Source organism: Sapajus apella, unplaced genomic scaffold, assembly GCF_009761245.1.
Source record: "Sapajus apella isolate SASKATOON/1434 unplaced genomic scaffold, GSC_monkey_1.0 scaffold37, whole genome shotgun sequence".
Lineage (NCBI taxonomy): Eukaryota > Metazoa > Chordata > Mammalia > Primates > Cebidae > Sapajus > Sapajus apella.
Genome location: NW_022436977.1, coordinates 3,082,704 through 3,104,068, shown reverse-complemented (window position 1 = coordinate 3,104,068; position 21,365 = coordinate 3,082,704). Strand labels below are relative to the sequence as shown.

General features: G+C 44.5%; 2 protein-coding genes across 6 annotated transcripts in view; one reads left to right on the top strand and one right to left on the bottom strand.

Annotated features, from left to right (window-relative positions):
- TLN2 (talin 2) overlaps positions 1–21,365 on the top strand; it is a 458,983-nt gene that overhangs the window by 243 nt on the left and 437,375 nt on the right. Inside the window, exon 1 of one of the 5 annotated variants that reach the window (XM_032297256.1) lies at positions 302–740. The exons of 3 other annotated variants lie outside the window; for them this stretch is intronic. The gene's annotated coding sequence lies outside the window, so the exon portion shown is untranslated. Of the gene's footprint in view, positions 1–301; positions 741–14,085; positions 14,188–21,365 lie in introns of those variants that run through there. One more of the 5 variants, XM_032297257.1, reaches the window with a different exon arrangement.
- LOC116564584 (translation initiation factor IF-2-like) lies at positions 126–1,757 on the bottom strand. Its single transcript, XM_032297869.1, is given in 4 exon segments — positions 126–447; positions 600–1,239; positions 1,242–1,482; positions 1,485–1,757. Coding segments are annotated over 4 exon segments (1,395 nt in total). The 5' UTR covers positions 1,677–1,757.

Sequence of the window (21,365 nt, the reverse complement as noted above, 5' to 3'; positions counted from 1 at the left end):
TTTTCGTCCCTTTTGCTTCTCGTGAGTGATGCCAATGCAGGAAAAACCCGTAAAGCTCTCAGATTTGCTGGTCTAGGAGGGCTTCTTGCAGGAAAATAAAAATAAAATGAAATTAATGCACCTGTCTATTGCACATGTATGTTTCTCTGCACTGGACCCGGGCGCAGCGATTTGCAGACAGCCTCGCAGCCGGCGCCAGAGAGCGGATTCCTGGCCGTGGGCGGCCGGTCCCCTCTGGGGCTCTCGCTGGGTTTCCGGTAACTGGGCTTTGAAAAGCGGCCCCGCCTGCATAGTGTCCCCTCGACCCCGGCCGGGCCCCCGCGCCAGGCGGGTTGGCGCGGGCGGAGCGGCTTCATTCCAGCACTGGCCGCCCGGACTCCAGCGCCACTTTGCAAACAAGTCTCCCGCCGAGGCTCTGGGCTAAGACGGTCCGCCAGTGCGGAGCTCCTTTTCCAGTGCCGGACACTCAGACCTGACGATCCCACGACTGCCCTTTACTTGGCAGTCTCGCCACGGGCGAACTGCTGGCCGCTGAGCGACGGGGGCAGTGCCGGGCCGAGAGCGGGGACAGGCTTTGCATCCAGTACAGCTGGTCTCACACAGACTCAGCGTCTCCCTCTCCTTCCTCGGTCCCACGAGCTGAAATTTCGCGCCCATTGGGAGCTGAAGGGACCTGGAGACGGGCATTTCGGGAAACCTGAGGGGATCGAGGAGCGACTTTCGAGGGCGCCATATTTTCAGTGGGTCTTGGCTGTGGAGGGGAGGGGGCGAGCAGTTTCTGGGCCCCGGGGAGAGCGCCGCGTCCCCGCCGGAGAGGCCTGAGCGGTTGTCGCCGGTAAAGTTTGCGCGCCGAGGCAGGCGCGGAGGCGGCCGTGCAAGGCGCGCACGACTGCTGTCCCCGCAAGGGCGCGCGGGCTACAGCGCGTCGCCACGCCGGCCGGCGGGGTTTGGGGCCGAGAGCCGCCGTCACGGACCGCGTGCTCGGCTTGCCGCCTTCAGTTGTCCCGCCTGGACCCGGCCTTGGGGCTCGGAGGCTCAGGGAACACGCCCCTCTTCCCCGCTGCCGCTCCCCGGGCGCTCCTCCGGAGCCGTGCGCTTGGCGGCGTCCCGGGGCTGGGCGCCGAGTGCAGAGCGTTCTCCCGGCGCCCGGGCTCGCCTGAGTGCTCCGCGGGGCGCGGGAGCTCACTCCCTGGGGGAGACGAGGCGCCTTGGTTCGAAGATTGGAACCAGGGCCTGGCTGTGGTCGCCCCGAGGCCGCCAACCAGCTTGAGCTTCCAGTCGCCTCCTTGGCTTTGGCAGCGACAGCAGTAGCGCCCGCGGCTGCGTGCTCTGCTCTGTCAGCTCCTGGAGGCGAGGAAAGGAGGGCCTTTCCAGAAGTTGGGGCTTCAGGTGGTGCGTGGGGAAACTTGGATTCTTGCTGTCCGTGAAGGGCTGGGACAACTTAGGCCAGAATTCCTGTGTCTTATAGTGAAAACTTCTTGGTATTTCCAGAAGATCAGAGAGGAATGAGCCGAAGTGTTGGCGATATCAAAGATATAAGTAAAGATGGGTAGGGATAATGTCTTGGAGAAGTGGACCCCAAAATACACGTAAATTGCCCTGGTGCTGTAAGTACCACTTACTTTTCCTTCTAATAGTACCTGGCTGTGTTGAGTTGTGGCATTGTTGGGTTGCATGCTGACCTCCCTTCTCCAGAGCTTAGAGGTAGCCACCTCCCTGGAGTGAGGAGGAAGCGGGAGTGGGGATTACTTTTGAAATAGACTATCACCTCTGCTTTGTGAAGGGGCAGGGTAGGGGTGTATTTGCTGACCTACAGGCAGCCGAGTGCAGGAACGTGTTCTCCTTGGCGTGTTACTGAAGTGATGTCATAGTATTGAGGTCTTGTCGGCACTTCGTGTCTTTGTCATTGAAGAGGCTAGAAGTGACCACAAAAACCTCTGGGGTTGGGGGTTAGGTGTGCAGAGGGAAGGAAGAGGCTCTCATGTGGGAGATATGCCTGGAGATGTTAGGGATTAGGCAGCTCTTTCCCTCATTCATTTCAGGAAGCCCCTGCAAAAGTGTCTTTGATATGAACAGCAGCCAAGATTTTATCTACCTTGATTGCTTATTTGGGACCTCTGTGTGAAACCAGAGGATGGCTGTGGGTGTGAGTGTGATAAGTGGCCTTGAGAAGAGAGAGATGCCTACACGAATGCCTTTTTTTTTTTTTCTCATTGAGCACTAGAACAGTGGAAAACACCCAGAGCCCAAGATACATTTTTCCAAAATTAGCGTAGCTAATTTAGAAGAGGAATCAGTTTAAGTTTCCAGTTTTAGAGGGGAGTACCTTAATCACAGAAATAGGTCTCTTCAAATTGGGGAAGCCACTGGTTTCTTTCTGCCTTTGTACCCATTCAAGTTATCAGGGAGATTCCAAAGAGTTTTAGAGAGTCTCTCTTTTTGGCATTGATGTGGGGCTTCTACCTCCAAAGAGAAAGTGAACTTTTAAAAACTTGATGCTTTTGAATGAGTTACTAGGGATATTCTGTACAGGTATAGGCTGAATATGTGTTTTGAACTCATACATACTGCTGACTCATTCAGCTTTTGCAAGCACTGTTCCCTAGAGTATTTTTAAGTGAAGTTAGGGTTTAGGAAGAGGTGGGTATTGTATTTTCTAGTCAGTATCTTTTTTCTATATCACAATTAATCTGATTTTCCCATCTCACAATTAATCTGATTTTCCCCTCCAACATCATTAGTTCCTTAGAGCTGTAAAGGACGATTACAGGTGGTGAACAGTATGTTTTTACCAACTATGCTCAGAAAAAACCCTATGTATCTAAATATGTATTTATTCATTTTAGCATTATGTTTTTTAACTACATATATACCACATATATTTTATGCATATGTTAAACTTTATATAATAAAAATTAGAGAAGCTTTATTGCAAACCCTCTAATCTTTATTCCCAAGTTTACTACCTTAATTTTTATCAATTTTTTATGTCTCTCTCAACAAATTGTTATAAATTGTGCTTTGTTGCCTCTTGCCTGATTCTTTTTTTTTTTTTTTGAGATGGAGTCTTACTCTGTCACCTCAGCCTTCCAAGTAGCTGGAATTACAGGCACGCACCACCACACCCAGCTAATTTTCATATTTTTAGTAGAGACGGGGTTTCACCAGGTTGGCCAGGCTGATCTTGAATTCCTGACCTCAGATGATCCACCCGTCTGGGCCTCCCAGGGTACTGGGATTATAGGCACGAGCCACCGTACCTGGCCACCCTGATTCTTATTATCATAACTTCATGGCTTGACCAAAGTTCTTGCATTTTTTTTTCCCTTTTAAGATTTTGTGGCTGGACACAGTGACTCACGCCTACAATCCCAGCACTTTGGGAGGCCGAGGTGGGCGGATCACGAGGTCAGGAGATTGAGACCATCCTGGCCAATATGGTGAAACCCCATCACTAGTAAAATACAAAAAATTAGCCGGGCTTGGTGGCACACACCTATAGTCTGAGCTACTCAGGAGGATCAGGCAGGAGAATCACTTGAACCCAGGCGGCAGAGGTTGTAGTGAGCCGAGATCGGTCACTGCACTCCAGCCTGGGTGACACCATCTCCGTTTTTACGAAAAGTAAAAAAAAAAAAAAAAAAAGAAAAGATTTTGTAACTTCAAAAAGTTAGAAAACGAGTATGTGTTTTGGAAAGTTGCCTGTCTCTTTACCAGTCTGTGTAGTGGTATCGTGATGCGTGTGTGGCATGTCCAGACTCTTAAGACAGTGTCTACAACTTGTGATCTGTGACATTATTGCTTCAGAACTTTTGACGCGTAATGCTTTTTTGGTGATTTTGAGTGGCTGTTGGCCAGTACAGGAAGTACTGAAAAAGAGTTAAATAATTCAGTTATTTTTATTAGGCACAAAAAATTTTAAAGACAAGAAGGAAAACATAATAAGCAGGGCCAGAATTATAGCCTAACATACCCACCTGTGCCTTTTTATAACAGTACTTTCCCCAGACTTTTTAATCGTATCACTTTTATATCTAATAAGGAGACTAGTTGAAACATAAGCCAAACATACCTATTACAAATAATAGGGATAAATGGTGGGTATGACCAGATGTTTTGCCTAAAGTTCAAAGAGTTAAGGAATCTGAACTCAGTCAGATTTCCCCTGCAGGGCCCACACCCGCCCCTCAATAAGCTGGAGAAAGGCAAAGAAGTCAGGGTGGAGGAGGGGGAGATGGCGTGCTTAAGGGAGGCCGCTCTTATGTATTGACCACCCTGACAATCTTTGGCTCAGTGGCAGGTGCCATTTGAGTGACAGCTGTTGGACAAGGCTGGGTACAACATGCTTTAGTTGTGAGAGTCTTTATTTATGTGTCGCCCAGAGCTATGAATTGGGACTGGGCTCATTTGCCACCCATTTCACAGTGGAGTTTCAGAGACAATGCCAAGAGCATGGTTTTGTTTTTTCTCTTAACCAACAATTTAATTTCAGCCAAACTGATGCTGTTCTGAAAATGTAGAACAAGGAATGAACATTGGTAATTTACTTTTTATTCTTTTAGCTGCAATTTTAACAAATATAATTCCCTACCTCTGTTATTCGCTTATTCAGTGAATGTTTTTGAGGGTTTAGCATGCACTTTATGCTGAGAAGATATCCCCTGCCCTCACAATGCCCACACATTGTGTTCCTGGGAGGTGATACTCTTTTGTCCTTACTCTTTTGTACTTTGTGTATCTAGTAGCCAGGGCTGGGGTGGGGGGGGCGGTGGGGAGATGAGTATGTGATGAAACAGTAATACTGAAATACAACACTATAGAAAGATGAGAAAAGGATGTGACCAGGCAATTCCCAGAAGAAGGGATGCAAATTATTGCATCTCTTCTCAACCTCCCTAGTGGCCAGAGAAATACAATTTAAAAATAGGTATTATTTCCTGTCCATACGATTGATACATCTTTTAAAAGGTTGGTGATACTCTCTGTTAGATGGGGGACAGGGTAGGAATTCTCAGACTCTATTGGTGCAAGTGTGAATTGTTACAACCTTTGGGAAAAGCAGATGGCTTCTGTGAAAATTTGGAGCAAGGGTGCCATGTAACCCAGCAATCCCACATTTGCAACCTTGTTTTACAGAAAGAAAAACATTGGCATGTAAGGGTCTGTGGGTAAGGATGTTTGTTGTAGGATTTTTTGCAGTAAATAAATTAGAAGCAACAAATATTCATTAGTAAAATGAATAAAATAAGGTTACATACGTAGCATGGATTATTTTGTGTGGGTTGTACATGACATATTAAAAATACGTAAAATAAAAGCTAGTTGCAGCGTATCATGTGTTCTATGACTATATTTCTGATTTTAAAAAAGAAGCCCTATGTGTATGACCTTGGAGAAAGATGTGTAAGGACACCCAAAACTTAAGATTGTTTTAAGATTAGCAGTGAGGAGGGGGAGGTCATGAACTTTCTCCATATACACTTCAGTTGGTTGACTTGTTCAAACATGCAGCCTTTTCTATATGAAAAGAAGTTAAAAAAATATTTGGTTAATGGATAAGAAACTCACCAGCAACCGTTAGAAAAAAAGGCTGGGAAATATCACGCTTACTTTCTCTGTTGCCTCCTCCTATAGCAATCTCTTATCTCTTTGGAAATTTTCAATTAACTGTTTTCTAAAATCCTTTGATTTCTCAGCTTTAAGAGTATACCTTCAGTGTAAAGGATAGCTTCAGAAAAATCTGTTTCCTTCTGCCCCCAGGAGGTGGTGAAGGTAAGAACTCAGGAAAGCTCTTACAAGCACTCCTTTATCTTAACTTTCTCTGATCCCATTCTGAGGGAAGACCAATAATGGCTCATGCAGGGAGAGTTACTGGCCAATTGAGAAGCCTTTTTTTAAAAAAATTTTTAAACAGGGCCTAGCTAGCTGGAGTGCAGTGGCATGATCTCTGCTCACTGCAACCCCAACCTTCTGGGTTCAAGTGATTCTTACGCCTCAGCCTCCTGAGTAGCTGGTATTATGGACATGTGCCACCACTCCCAGCTAATTTTTGTGTTTTTAATAGAGATGGGGTTTCACCATGTTGGCCAGGCCTGTCTGGAACTCCTGGCTCAGGCAATCCACCTGCTTTGGCCTCCCAAAGTGCTGGAATTACAGGCTTGAGCCACGGTGCCTGGCCTGAGTTTTTCTATTTGAGGCCCAGAGAGGACTAGGCTGGTGTTTGAACCCAAGTCTCTCTCTTTCCATACGATCCCTGGCGTAGCTGGCTGTTCCACCTTTACCATTTTCAACCGAGCTTCTTAATATGATTTTTGAAACCTTGATAGAACTGATGAGTTTTTGCCAGTTGCAGCTAAAACCAGTCTTTCAAAAGCATTTCACATTTTATTTTTTATCTGAATAATATTTTTAGAGACAGGGTCTCTCTGATGCCCAAGCTGGAGTGCAGGTGTACAATCACACCTCACTACAGCCTCAAACTCTTGCCTTAGCCTCTTGTTAAGCTGGGACTACAGGAGCTTGCCACCATACCTGGCTAAATTGTATTATATATATATATGTGTGTGTGTGTGTGTGTGTGTGTGTGTGTGTGTGTGTGTGTGTATATATATATTTTTTTTTTTTTTGTAGAGACCAGCCCTATGTTGCCCAGAGTGGTCTCAAACTCCTGACCTTAAGCGATCCTCCCACCTTGACCTCCCACAACATTGGGATTATAGGTGTGAGTCACCACACCCTGCTCTACACTAAAAAAAGCACATACTGTGTGATTCTGTGAATCCTGATGGGAGATCTGGAATCCTAACCAACTGGAAGCCAGGGCTGCACAATTTGAAAACCACGCTTGAGATTACATCATTGGTTTCCAAACTAAAATGTACGGGAATCACCTGCAGGTCTTGTTAAACCCCAGATTGTTGGGCCTGAGTTTCAGATTCTGTGGGTCCTTGGTGGGGTTTGATTTGCATTTTTAACAAGTTTCCAGAAGAGGCTGATCTTGTGGGTCAGCCAGAGAGGGCTGGGCTGGTGTTTGAACCCAGATCTCTTTCCATACGATCCCTGGCTTAGCTGGCTGTTCTGTCTCTGCTGTTTTCAACCCATACCTTTAATGTGATTTTTGAAATCTTGATAGAACTGATAAGTTCTGTGGAGAACCACTGGTTTAGAGTAACTAGCTACCTCTCTTCCATGGGTCTTGTGCTCTTTTCCAGCCAGCTGTGCTATGAATGTGATATGGTTTGGCTTTGTCCCCACCCAGGATCTCATCTTGAATTGTAGTTGCCATAATCCCCATGTGTGTGGGTGGGAAGGACCTGGTGGGAGGTAATTGAACCATGGGGGTGGTTATACCCATGCTGTTCTCATGATAGTGAGATCTCACGAGACCTGATGGTTCCATAAGGGGCTTTTCCCCTGTTGCTTGGCACTTCTCTCTCCTGCTGTCCTGTGAAGAAGGATGTGTTTGCTTCCCTTTCCATCATGATTGTAAGTTTTGTGATCTGCCCCCGTGCCCCAGTCATGCTGAACTGTGAATCACTTAAAACCTGTTTCCTTTACAAATTACCCAGTCTCGGGTATGTCCTTTTAGCAACATGAGAATGGACTAATAGAGTAAATTGGTACCACAGAGAGTGGGGTGCTGCTATAAAGGCACCCAAATATGTGGAAATGATATTAGAACAGTTTGGAGGGCTCAGAAGACAGGAAGATACGGGAGAGTTTGGAACTTCCCAGAGACTTTTTGAATGGTTTAGACCAAAATGCTGATAGTGATATGGACAATAAATTCCAGGCTAAAGTGGTCTCAGATAGAGATGAGGAACTTCTTGGTAACTAGAGCCACGGCGACAGTATTTTTGCTATGCTTTAGCAAAAATACTGGTGGCTTTTTGCCCCTGCTCTAGAGATCTATGGAACTTTGAATTTGAGAGAGATGATTTAGGGCATTTGGCAGAAGACATTTCTGAGCAGCAGAGCATTTAGGAGGTGACAGAGCATAAAAGTTTAGAAAATTTGCAGTGTGATGTTACAGTAGAAGAGAAGAACCCATTTTCTGGGGAGAAATTCAAGCCAGTTTCAGAAATTTGTATAAGTAAGGAGCAGCCAAATGCTAATCACCAATATAAGGGGGAAAATGTCTGTAGGGCATGTCAGAGACCTTTGCTGCAGCCCCACCGTCCTGGGGCCCAGAGTCCTAAGAGGGAAAAATGGTTTCCTGGGCTGGGTCCAGGGCCGCCCTGCTATGTGAAGCCTTGGGACTTGGTGTCCTGCATCCCAGCCACTCCAGCAGTGGATAAAAAGGGCTGAAGTACAACTCAGGCCATTGCTTCATAGGCTGCAAGTCCCAAGCCTTGGCAGCTTCCATGTGATGTTGGTCATGCAGGTGTGCAGAAGAATCGAGGTTTGGGAACCTCTGCCGACATTTCAGAGGATGTAATGAAATGCCTGGATGTCCAGGCAGAATTTTGCTGCAGGGGTGGAGCCCTGATGGAGAACCTCTGCTAGAGCAGGGCAGAAGGAAAACGTTGGACTGAAACCCCCCGCACAGAGTCCCATTTGGAACAAGTGTAGTTAGCCAATGCCTGTACCCTCTTTGTATCTAGGAAGTAACTGACTTGCTTTTGATTTTACAGGTTCATAGGCAGAAGGGACTTGCCTTGTCTCAGATGAGACTTTGGACTTGGACTTTTGGGTTAATGCTGGAATGAACTAAGACTTTGGAGGACTGTTGGAAAGGCATGATTGTGTTTTGAAATGTGAGGACGTGAGATTTGGGAGGGGTCGGGGGTGGAATGTTATGGTTTGGCTGTGTCCCCACACAAAAATCTCATCTTGAATTGTGGTTCTCATAATCCCCTTGTGTTGTGGGAAGCACCAGTGGGAGGTAATTGAATCATGGGGTGATTACCCCATGCTGTTCTTGTGATAGTGAGATCTCACGAGATCTGATGATTTTATAAGGGGCTTTTCCCCTTTGCTTGGCACTTCTCTCCCCTGCTGCCATGTGAAGAAGGACATGTTTGCTTCCCCTTACACCATTATTTTAAGTTTTCTGAGACCTCCCCAGCCATGCTGAACTGTGACTCAATTAAACCTGTTTCCTTTATAAATTACGCAGTCTCAGGTATGTCCTTATAGCAATGTGAGAATGGACTAATACACGTGAAAGTTAAAATCTCAGCCAAGGCACATTTAACACAATTCTGCCAGTTACCCCAAGCTGGGCGAAATAAATATTTGAGTCATATTACTTAATTGTTGTCTGAATTTGTTGTAGGTATTTGGGGATTTAATGATGTTTTATAAGATAGATGTATGTTTCATCAGCAGTGAAAGTGAGAATTCATGGATATCATTCTAAATAGTCAATAGTGAATTCTCTCGGGAAAGAGGGATTCTTATTCCTGTTTTTTCCCATCATACATGCATATTCAAGATTTGATGTCATTGATTTCTTTTAATAAAAAGTTGGCTACATGTGAAGGGTATTGAGAATAATATGGTGACCAGATTATAAATATGGCATAAATTGTGTCATAGTCTGATCATTCGTGCATATTTTGGAGGAAATTAAGTGCAGTAGCCATTAATTTCAACAAATGTTTATTGCAGTGTCAGCAAAGGAGTTATGTTTTCAGGTTTTTTTTTTTTTTTTTTTTGGTAGGATCTCACTCTGTCATCCAGGCTGGAGTGCAGTGGTGTAATCTTGGCTCACTGCAGCCTCTGCCTCCTGGGTTCAAGTGATTGTCCTGCCTCAGCCACCCAAATAGCTGGGGTTACAGCCGTTTGCCACCATGCCTGGCTAATTTTTGTATTTTTAGCAGAGACAGGATTTCACCATGTTCTCCAACCCCTGAGCTCAAGTGATCTGCTTGCCTCGGCGTCCCAAAAGGGTTATGTTTCTAATGATGCTTATCAGCGACACATAAGTGTTTGACTGTCCTCTGGGACCCTCGCTTGTCTGGATGTCCTTGAGAGATTTGGATGACTCAAAGCTCAAGCAGAGTATTCCCTAAAAGGCTTTCCTTCTCACTGATCTCCTTGTTCTAAAATTTCTTAGCAGATGAACATTTATTCTGTTTTTAGCCACTTAGTTTTAATTTGTTTTGTTTATTTTTAGAGACAAGGTCTTGCTCTGTCACCCAGACTGGAGTGCTAGCCACTTAGTTTTACAGCCTTGAAAGTTTTCTACTGATGTCCTATGTTGGCTCTAAGCAAAGCAAAATTGGCAGTGATAGTGGAGTGCAGGAAACAAAGAGACCTGGAAGGGAAATTGTCATGAAGGAGGTCATGTTTAAGTGGGGGTTTGCAGGCTGGGGTTCTTTTGCAGTGTTTCTGACCTGGCCGCACATTGGTATCACCTGGAGATTCTGATGTAGTTGGTTTGGGATGGGACCTAGGCATTGGTGGGTAAGTTCGCCAGGTGATTCTAATGTGCAGCCAGGGTAGAGGACCACTCATCTACAGTCCTCTGGGTCACCTTGCCTCATTCTTTAGAGATTTTAGCATCTGGCCTGCAGTCCCTCCTCCCATCAACATTTTTGGTGACGTGAACATCTATACAGGTTGTCCACTCAGTTCCCAACCTCTCAGTCCCTTGACCAACTCCCTTGCAGTTATCTTTTTCTCTACCCTGCTTCAGCCACTGCTCACGGTTATCTCTACAGCACTGATTCTCCGTGATTTTTGCAACAAGGAGGATATTTGGCAATGTCTGGAGACTTTTTTGACTGCCACAACTTTGGAGGAAGAAGAGATGCTGTTGGCATCTAGTGAGGCTGCTGAACATCCTGCAATGCACAGGACAGACCCACATAACAAGGAATTATGCTGTCTGAAACGTCAGTAGTTCCAGGGTTGAGAAACCTTGCTCTAGCGTCTGAAGTTTTTTTTAGCCCCAAGCCACAGGAGAAATATATCTTACGTGATGACCCAAGACAAACAAACAAAAGTTTCACAAAATAGTATTTACTCTTAGTGGGTATAATGCACTTTGATACTTATTGTTTCATTAAAAAAATAAGATGCTGGTTGTAACCCACTACATTGATTTCACTACCCACTAAACTTGCACCCCATGATTTGAAAAATATGGTTGTAGACCTTATCAATACTGATAACTGCACCTCCACCAAAATCTTGACAGGCTCACCAGTCTGACCCTCCCCTTTTCTCTTTAATCTTACTGGCTCTAGTACTGGGTTCTACCTAGCTTTCACCCTACAAGGGCTTCTGACCTGGTGACTGTTTTTTTTTTTCATTGTCTCTCACCCCTTCCTTGTCCTTACCCAGCTGAGGTTCTTGCGTATACTCTCAACTCCCTTGACTTTTACCTCCTTTGTCTTACTGTCCTGGGAAAACCCCATCCTTGGTTAAGCCCACCCTCTGCTGACCCTCTGTCAGCTGCAGGCTCATGGTCCTGGCTGGAGAAAACACATATCCCTCTGTATCATCTTGCTTTTAATTTATAACCGCAAACCTCAGGGGGACTCTTGACACTTCCAGGTTTACTATGTTTCTAGACCCACATCACTCTCTGCTGATAGCCTGGCTTATTTCATTGAGAGAAGAAGCAATTAGAAGAATCATCTTCCTATACTAAATCTACTAACCTACCAACACCTATAATCACATGTGCATAAGATCTTGTCCTCTCTTGGCTTTCATTTATGCAGCTATCTCCTTTCGCTTTTGCATCTTCAGTTTCCCACTCTGATGGATGGCCCCCATCAGAAACATGCAGTAGTACTTCTCATCTAAAGGGGAAAAAAAAAACAGCAGCAACAAAACACTCTTGACCCTATGTCCTAGTCTGCTGGTCTTCCATTCCTCTATGTTCCCTTCATAATAAAAATATTTGAAAGAACTCATACTCGCTGACACCATTTCCTCCTCTCTCATTCTTTCTTGAACTCACTCCAATCTGGCTTTTGCCAATTTTTGTTTTTTGTTTTTCCATGTTTCCCAGGCTGGTCTTGAACTTTTGGGTTCAAGTGATCTGCCTGCTGTGGCCTCCCAAAGTGTTGGGATTATAGGCATGAGCCACTGTGCCCCTCCCAGAACCATACTTCTTGAGGTAGCAGCAATATCCATGTGGTGAAATCCAGTGGCTAACTCTTCAGTTGTCATCTTCTACAGGCTTTCTTCAGCATTTGGCTAGGTCATTGTTTTCTCTTTGGAACCCTTCCACTGGCTTCCATGTCACAACCTGGTTCTTCTACTCCCTGGCTTCTCCAGCTCCAGCCTTGTTGCTGGATGTTTCTTCCTGGCTGAACGTTGGGGGCGCTATGTCACCTTTCCCTTCATTTAGGAATCTGCTCCAGTATCACCTCTTATGAGGTCACGCTGGCATCCTCCAGCCCCTATTCTCAAGCTTCTTCCTTGTTTTCCTGTCATTTATTATTTCCTGTTATTGCATACAGGACTCACTTATCGTCTGTCTCAATGCATTTAGAACATAAGCTCCAGAAGACAAATCATCTCTGCTGCTGTATCCCCAAGTATCTAGAAGAATACCTGGCACATGATAGGTACGGGACAAAAAATTCTTAATGAATAATTGATGAAAGAAACTTGCTGGGTAGAGGTTAGCCTTGGATGAGGAAAAAGAAGTCTTTTCCAGGCCTGAGCTAAGGAAGAGTATAATGTTGAAGTGGAAAAGCAGTGTCTCATGTGGTGCAGTATGTTTAGGTCATGTGTCGAGAGTTAGGGGCTCAAGTACTGAATGAAGGAAGCACATCCTTGTTAAATACTTGTTGAGTGATAGAAGGCACCTGCGGAGACAGCTGGATGGAGACAAATGGTTGCAGTTCTCATCTTTATCTCTGAAGGGGGCACTTAAGCAGTCTAACAAAAGTTGCACTTAAGCAACTTTTGTCACTGGGTTGAAGATGATAAATGGACTTGTCTGAAGTGTTTCTCATTGACCTTAATGTTCTGGTGACTTGTTTTGGTGAATCACTCATCCCCAGAGTCCACTTCATCACATGCGGAGATGTCTTCTTCTTCTCCTAAGGATTTGAGCTCATTGGGGAATTCATTGGGCCTTCTGCACTGCTTTCAGACAGGTTAAAAGAACCCCAAAGTATCGTCCTCCTGTGTTTAAATGAAACTTCCTCTCCTTTCTTCAGTTTGCATTACTCCAATATGGTCCATTTAATTACTTGGCACTGCCAAGGTCCTAGTTTCATGTAAGCGAGGCTATTTCTCAAGTGTAGCCTGAGGTCATGCATGGTGGAGTTTCCAAGGGGAGCATGGATTATTCCTGGGTTTGAGAGATTACATGGAGAGTACTTTAAGAGGCTTAATTTTCTCCTTGAAGGGCTCTCTACTGGACTCAACACCTGTCACTCCTAGATTCTCCCTGATGGGGTTAAAGGAGCTTGTCCTGTGGATAAGACATCAGCCAAGAGCTGCCTGAGATGCAGCCACAAAGCTGTTAGGTTTAGTACACCCGAGAAGACAGGGCAGATGTCTGTGTGGGACATCTCAGTGACTCGAGAGAAGTTTACTTTTATTATCAGTGTTGTATTTTAAAGAAAGGGTGGTCTGAATGGTTGTAGGTGGGTGTCTACCTTTGACAGGGAAAGAACTGAGGCTCAGAAGGGTGTGATGCTTGATAAAGCTGGCACTAGAACCCCTCTTTCTCCTTTTCTTGGAATGTGCTATGGCAACCTGTCTGTAATTTAGCGTTGTGGTTCTCAGCCATGGGTGTGCATCAGAATCTCTAGGGAAGCTTATTAAAACTGCTGGTTCCTAAACCCCACCTGACTCACTGAACTGAATTGGGAGCTCTAGGGAGGACCCTAGGAAGGTTGCCTAAGAAAGATGTGTAGGGGGTCAAGGCAGCCAGGGGATTGGGGACAGGCACCCTGCAGGTTAGACGCCTGCTGGCCACACACATTGGACAGACTGGACTCCTACCTGAGACACGACACCCATCTCAGCTTACTGGGTCACAGTTTGCTCCTCGTTCTCCTGCACCGCTTCTGGTTACCAAGACAGACCCTGTAGGGTTCTATTTAAAATGCACATGGAAAGGGTTTTTTATTTTCTTTGGGGAAATTTAATTTTCTGGCATTTTCCCAATGTGTTTTGTCCTACTTGGGTGAGAATGAAAGCTGCATTCAGTGTGAGGAAATCACCTCCCTGAGGGTTTTTATGAATCCTCTTGATGAGGGTTCCTAGGTGAGTGCTGAGCTGGCTCTGGGGTGGGGTTTGGGTTTAACCAGCTCTGGAAGAAGCTGATGGGGAACGAGAAGTTGCTTGTGAGTGCTGCTCTGACAGAAGGAACAGAGGGTACAAGCTGGCTGTGCAGGGATGGATTTTGACAGTTACAAAGGATGGTAAATTGTTGGCTGGTTTGTGCTGGTGAACTTGTCACATGTTTGAGTGCCCTGATCTTGTGACAGTTGCTGTAGGCTGGAGCCGGCCCAGCAAAGCCTGCAGCAATGTCTTGTCCCACTGAGCTGGCTCTTTGATGAACCTCAGAAGTTGTTTAGATGGAGCTTTATGAATGTGTCTGGTGAAGGGCCTAGAGCGAGCCCTGGGGAATCTGAGAAGCATTAGGTGGCCATATCCCTAACCATGGGGACAGGAGAAGGGCATTTTTCTCTTGAATTGGATGCTGACAGATTGTATTAGTTTTCTAGAACTGCTGTAACAAAGTTCCACAGACTGGGTGGCTGGGATCATAGAAATGTATTGTGTCCATTCTGAAAGCTAGAAGTCTAAAAGTAAGGGTCGATTCCTTCTGAGGACTGTGAGGGGGAACTTGTTCCATGCCTCTCTGTTTCTTGTAGAGGGGCCTCTTCTCTCTGTCTCTTCATTGTCATCCCTCTGATGCAGGGCTGACGAGCCTCAAAATAGGGCTTTGCCCATAAGGGTTCTTGGCTTTGCCCAGGAAAGAATTCAAGGGCCAGCTAGAGGTAGAGGAAAACAGCTTTGCTGAAGCAGCAGCGTCACAGCTCTGGCAGTGTCACAGCTCCGTGCTCACTCCTACAGAGCAGGGCTGCCCCACAGGCAGTGTGCTGATGGTAGCAGCTCAGGGCAGTTTTGCAGTCATATTTTTACCCACTTTTTTTTTTTTTTTTTGAGATGGAGCTTCGCTCTTTTTGCCCAGGCTGGAGTGCAATGGCTTGATCCTAGCTCACTGCAACCTCTGCCTCCCGGGTTCAAGTGATTCTCCTGCCTTAGTCTCCTACACGCATGCACCATTCACACCCTGCTAATTTTGTATTTTTAGTAGAGATGGGGTTTCTCCATGTTGGTCAGGCTGGTCTCGAACTCCTTACCTAAGGTGATTCGCCCTGCTTGGCCTCTCAAAGTGCTGGGATTACAGGCGTGAGCTACTGCGCCCAGCCTTTTACCCACTTTTAATAAAATGCAGATTAAGGAGTGGTTTATGTGGAAGTTTCTAGGGAAGGGGTAGTAACTTTTGGGTCATTAGATCATTGCCATGGAAAGGACGGTAACTCCCGGGTTTTGCCATGGCAATGGTAAATTGACATGGCATATTGGTGGGTATGTCTGACTGAAAGCTGCTTTCACCCCGGCCCTGTCTTAGCTAGTCTTCAGTCTGGTCTGATGTCTAAGCTCCACCTCCTGCCTCACCTCTATCCTGGTGTGCCTGTTTCTGTGTTCACATTTCCACTTTTTATAAGGACAACAGTCATATTGGATTGGGGCACCCTAATGGTCTTATTTCCACTTGATTATCTCTGTAAAGACCTTATCTCCAAATAAGGTCCCATTCTGAGGTCCTAGGGGATTGGACTTTAACAATTTTTTGGGATGGAGGGGCCACAGTTAAACCTGTAACACAAGTTATCAGACTGACTTCTGTCTCAGAATCTGCATGTGTCTTAGAATGCTTGTTAGTGAAGTTAACTTCACTGGCTAAGGGACCCTAATTGTGAAATTCCCTTCAGTAAAGTCAACAGAACCAGCAGGTGCAGAATTTCACAGTTTACTCAATTGTGGAATTCTGCACCTGCTGGTTTTGTTTGCTTTACATTTTATTAAGGTCTTGCACATTGACTACCATCATAATCCTGTGAGGCAGGTATTATTATTACTACTTTGAGGAAGCTAAGATGTAGCAAGGTTTATACACTAAATAGTAGGTAAGTGTGACTGAAGCTCAGCTCTTAGTAACATAGTTTTCTCCCACAATACCAGTGAGTCTCAAACCTTGATATGCATAAGAATCTCCTAGGCAACTCATTAAAAATACAGATTTGGGAGGCCTTATGGAATACTTGAGAATCAGAAGCTCAGGTTGCAACTATGAAATAGGTATTTTTATTGTTACTCCAGGAGATTTCTATGCATTCAAAGATATGAGGACAAATGTACTCTATCATGGACATAATTTAGAGGGTTAAAAACCACCATCACCACCAAGTTTTCATTTGATTTTTGTTAGCTGGCTTGTATCAGAATTCCTAGGAGATGTCATGGAAAGGTGCTTACTGAGCTGGGTGCAGTGCTCATTCGTGTAATCCCAGCACTTTGGGAGGCTGAGGTGGGTGGATCACTTGAGTTTGAGACCAGCCTGGCCAACATGGAGAAACCCCATCTCTACTAAAGTACAAAAATTAGCTGGTGTGGTGGCAGGCACCTGTAATCCTAGCTACTTCGGAGGCTGAGTCATGAGAATCGCTTGAACCAGGGAGGCAGAGGTTGCAGTGAACTGAGATCGTGCTACTGCACTCCAGCCTGGGGGACACAGTGAGAGAGTAACACTCTGTCTCAAAAAAAAAAAAAAAAAAAAAAGAAAAAAAAAGAAAAGAAATAAAGGAAAGGTGCTCACATTTCAAACTTTAGAGCTCAAGGGGGTTGGCTTCTTGTACAGTACCCCTGCCACCATACTTGTGAGCAGGGTCTGAGATCTTTGCTACCCATGCCATACTAATTGTCCCTCAGTTAGTGGAAAATAAATCTTGCTTGAACTTTCTGTGCTACACAGATGTACCTTGTACCACAGTGGGGTGGCGGGTGGGAGATAAACTGAGAGGGTGTGGCCACAAATAAGTCACTGCATGGTTTATCAAAGCAAAAATAAAACTAGCAAGAGGACAAGGCAAGAAAAAAAATTGTGATTATTAAGTATTTATTGTTATAAAGTGTATTTGTATTAATTAAAATGTGTTCGAGCAGGTGCAGTGCAGAAGAAACACCTGGATAATTTTTTAAAACATGGGTGCCTGGGCCCTAGCCCCAGAGATTTTCTTTCAGCAAGTCTAAGATGGGCCCCCAAAATTCCGGGCTGCTGGTCTGGAGACCACACTTAGAGCAAGCAGCCCAGTATTAATGCAATATTTTCACTATATAGTTCAGCTTTTGAGATTACAATGATAGTCTCTCTGAATAATGAAACTATTTATAAGGTTTGGCCACTAGCCTGTAGATTATAACTCATATTCAGGACTAATTTCTGAACCATTTCACCATATTAACCCTATTCTAGTGGTTATATAGTAAAATACATGGTCTCTTAGCTAGGGTTGTGTTTCTTAGAGTACAGTCTTTGGATCACCACTATCAGAGTTATCTGTGATTAAGGTTAAGTATTGTAACTGCCCAATCACTGGAGATTTTAATTTGGTAGTCCAAATTAATTGTGTGTCTCAAGAACTTGTAATTTTCTTTTCTCCCCCTCCTCCTCCTCTTCCTCTTTCTCCCTTCCCTTCCCTTCCCTTTTTTCCTTTTTTTTCTTTCTTTTAGAGACTAGGTCTTGCTTTGTTGCCCAGGCTGTTCTTGACCTCCTGAGCTCAAACAATCCTCCTGCCTTGGCCTTGCAAAGTGCTGGGATTTGAGATAGTGTCTCGCTCTGTCTCCCAGGCTGGAATGTAGTGGTGTGATTTCGGCTCACTGCAACCTCTGCCCTCCAGGCTCAAGTGATTCTCCTGCTTCAGCCTTTTGAGTAGCTGGGACCACAGGTGGTACCACCATAACTGGATGTTTGGGATTTTTTTTTGTAAAGATCGGTCATGTTGCCCATGGCTGGTCTCAAACTCCTGAGCTCAAGCCTTCTGCCTGCCTCAGCTTCCCAAAGTGTTGGGATTACAGGCATGAGCCACTGCATCTTGTAGTTTTTATAATTAAAATATTCTTAGGTATACTGAAGTTTAAATGTCACTGAACTAGGGTTTGGAAATCAGTTCTGCTTTTGACCAGAAGCCAGTCACACAGTAGGGTTATAAATATTGTTAGGTTGTTTATAGTGGTGTTTATTTCCATTTTGCTGTTACTTACAGGATCTTATTATGCAACAGTGATGTAATCTTAATAGATTGTTAGCTTTATATTTGAATAACCACTCCTCTTCTCATTTTTTTAGAAAAGCTCATGCAATTCATTTTAAGATAGTCTTTTAAAAAATTATGTTCATCATCGAAGTAAATTCTTCTGGATCATGGATAGTATGTGAAATATATTAGAGCTTTTTGGAGTTAATTCAAGGAGGCTTTGTGGTTTTAAACTGCACAGGTAGTTAGGAATGACCATGGTTGAAATATATTTATATTCTTGGACTCTGTGTGCATATTTCAAAAATTGGTAAATGCTTTCATATGGGAGGGGGAGGGTTGGGAAGAGATACTTTCTTATTAGTAGAAGAAATTCAATTGTCTTGACCAGTGCAATAGATCTTGGTTTTCTAAGTTCTGTGCTTTGCAGATGTTTCTGCACATTGATTTTTTTCCCCCAGATGACAAGATCTTTAGTTCTGTGTTCCTATTTCTGGCAGAATGGGGAACCTTTACTTTTAGAAAGGGGGGCTAAAATTAATTTTACGTCTTTGGGTCATATATGCTCACATTACTTTATATAATGTATTCTTGAAAAGTTAGGGATAAGTAAACTTTAAAAATTGCAACAGGAATTGCATGTGTTTGTCAAAATTTATAGAACTATATCCCTAAAAAGGATGAATTTTACTCTACATAATTTAATAAACCTGATTTAAAAAAAAATGTGTTGGGGAACTTGTCACTTTAGCCATGCTTTTTGTGAGTTCATTTGCAAAGTAAATATTCTTTTGTGAAGCATGAGTTTCCTCAAGGACCCTCTCTGTTTCATACTTATTTGAAAACTGTTCTTTGTGCATTCTCTCTTAGTGCTTAGTGGGCTGGGTGGAGTGGCATTGGTGCAGGGCTACTTACGGGTGGGCGCAGCCTCTTATCCATTACTTTTAATCATTTCTTTCTTAGAACCACATCTGCCACATGGTGGGAGTTCATAAAGGTTTAGGGGATGAATTAAACCATCAGATTGATGAAGAAGCCAAGGTGCAGAGAGGTGAATGAGTTTGTTCAAATGTAATGGTAAGGCAGCGTAAGTGGGAGAAGAGTCCTTTGGTCTTCTGACTCCTAGGCCAGTGCCCTTCCACTATGCATTCTCCAATGTCTGTCTTGTAAATTCGTGTTTTATAGTTTGGGAGTCTTTTAAACCAGGGTGCACCTGCATGCTTGCTGTGGTTTTGGAAGCAGCCTGTTCTTATAAAACAGCCCTGGCTTTGGAGTCATTCATCAGTTTGGCAAATCTTTTTCTGGGTGTCTGCTAAGTGCATGGTGGATACAGCCTGAAACAAAACAGACCTGAGCCATGTCCTTATGGAGAGCACAGTCTGGAAGGGGATGTGTGGACCCAGGCATGAAAACGAACCGAAGAGGGATGAGTGCTGCAGTGGTCACATACATGCTGATGTGGGAACCCACCACACAGTGGCCATCATTTAATGTGACCTTCGGCTAGTCACCTGACCACTGCAAGCCTCAGTGTCCTCATGAGTAAAACGTGTGCATCATCCCCAAGTAATGAAGTTGCTACAAGGATTTAGTAGATGATGGATGTAAAACAGATAGTTCATGTTCCTGGGCACATGGTAATTAGATGTTATTCTTCCTTAGAGTGTGTGAGTAATGGATGTCTGTGTGTGTGTGTGTGTGTGTGCGCGCGCACGTGTGTGTGTGTGTTTGTGTTTTGTCCCCATGCTGCATTGGCCCTTGTAGGCAACCTCAGGATAGGAATTTGGTATTTTTTTTTCTTTTGGCTCATCTTAAAAATGGGGAGATATATTGGAGGGCTCTGCTGGTTTTGCCATTGACTAATGAGGTTGAGGTTGGAGCAGAGCTTTCTTGTCAGGGAGCTGAATGATGCTAACAGGTGAGCTGAGATAGTGAATGATGCCTTTAGTCCTTCCTCCTTTCCTCTGGGGCTGCCAGGACTTAGGCCCTACAAACATGATAATTTTGCAAGTACACCAGGACTTGGAAAAGTATGGGAGATCATTCAGCTCTCGAAATGGGGGCCCTAGAAGCAGGGCCTAGGCTATTAGATTTTAAGTTAACTAAAGAGAACAATGGAAAGGAGAAAAGGGCACCCATGGGTTGTGTGGATGCCTTTGTCTCCTTTACAAGAGGGATGTGGATGAACTAGTTCAGGGTTTCCCAAACTTCTCTATGATAAGACTCACCTCAGTACTAACTCACAGTAAATTTATGCAGTTTGCTGGGTATCTTCTGGTGTATTTAATAGTTATCCCATGTAATTCTTAGCAGGAACATTTGAGAAACACTGGGTTGGATCATAAGCCTCTTTGTCCCTGCAACTTAAAATTGGTCTGTGGACTAGCAACATCAGCATCACCTGGAAACTTGTTGGAAATGCAGAATCTTAAGTTAGTCCAGACCTAGGGACTCAGAATCTTCATGTTAATCGGATCCTGAGGTGAACTTGTATGCATACTAAATTTGGGGAAAGCCTTGCCTAGAGGACAGGGACACCTGTCAGCATTTGAAACCAGTGAGGTGGTGGTAACAAGGGCTGATATATCTTTGAGGAATTGGAAGAGATGGAGATCTGGAATTTGAACTCAAGTTTCTGGCTCCAAATTGACCCTGTAGTCTGTCATCATCAGGGCCCTAGCTGTCCTTCTGCTAATGTTGACCCTGGAAGAATGATGTCCAGGGAGACAGGAGCGTATATTTTTTGGCACGACTGGGACCACCCAAATGCGTCACAGTCCTTGGCATCCATTAACTCTGTTGGGACACCTTCTTGTTGCCCCTGGGTAAAGAGTTAACATTCAAATGTAAAAGTCAGCAACTTTGAGTTTTTGAAGACCTGTAGGGGTTTACATCATACCAGCGGTGGGTCCCTGAAAAAGTCGTTTTAGTTTTGTCCAAGGGCAGGATCAGATGGAGTACAATTTTTCTAATATTCCCCTAGACTCTTAAATCCTGTTTCTCCAAGCACAATGTCAGAGAAAATACCCTGCGAGGCACTTGCCAAATGGCTTGAAATAAGCGTCCGTGCACATTTCCGAAAAGACAATTAGAAGCTTATTTGAGGACTAAAGG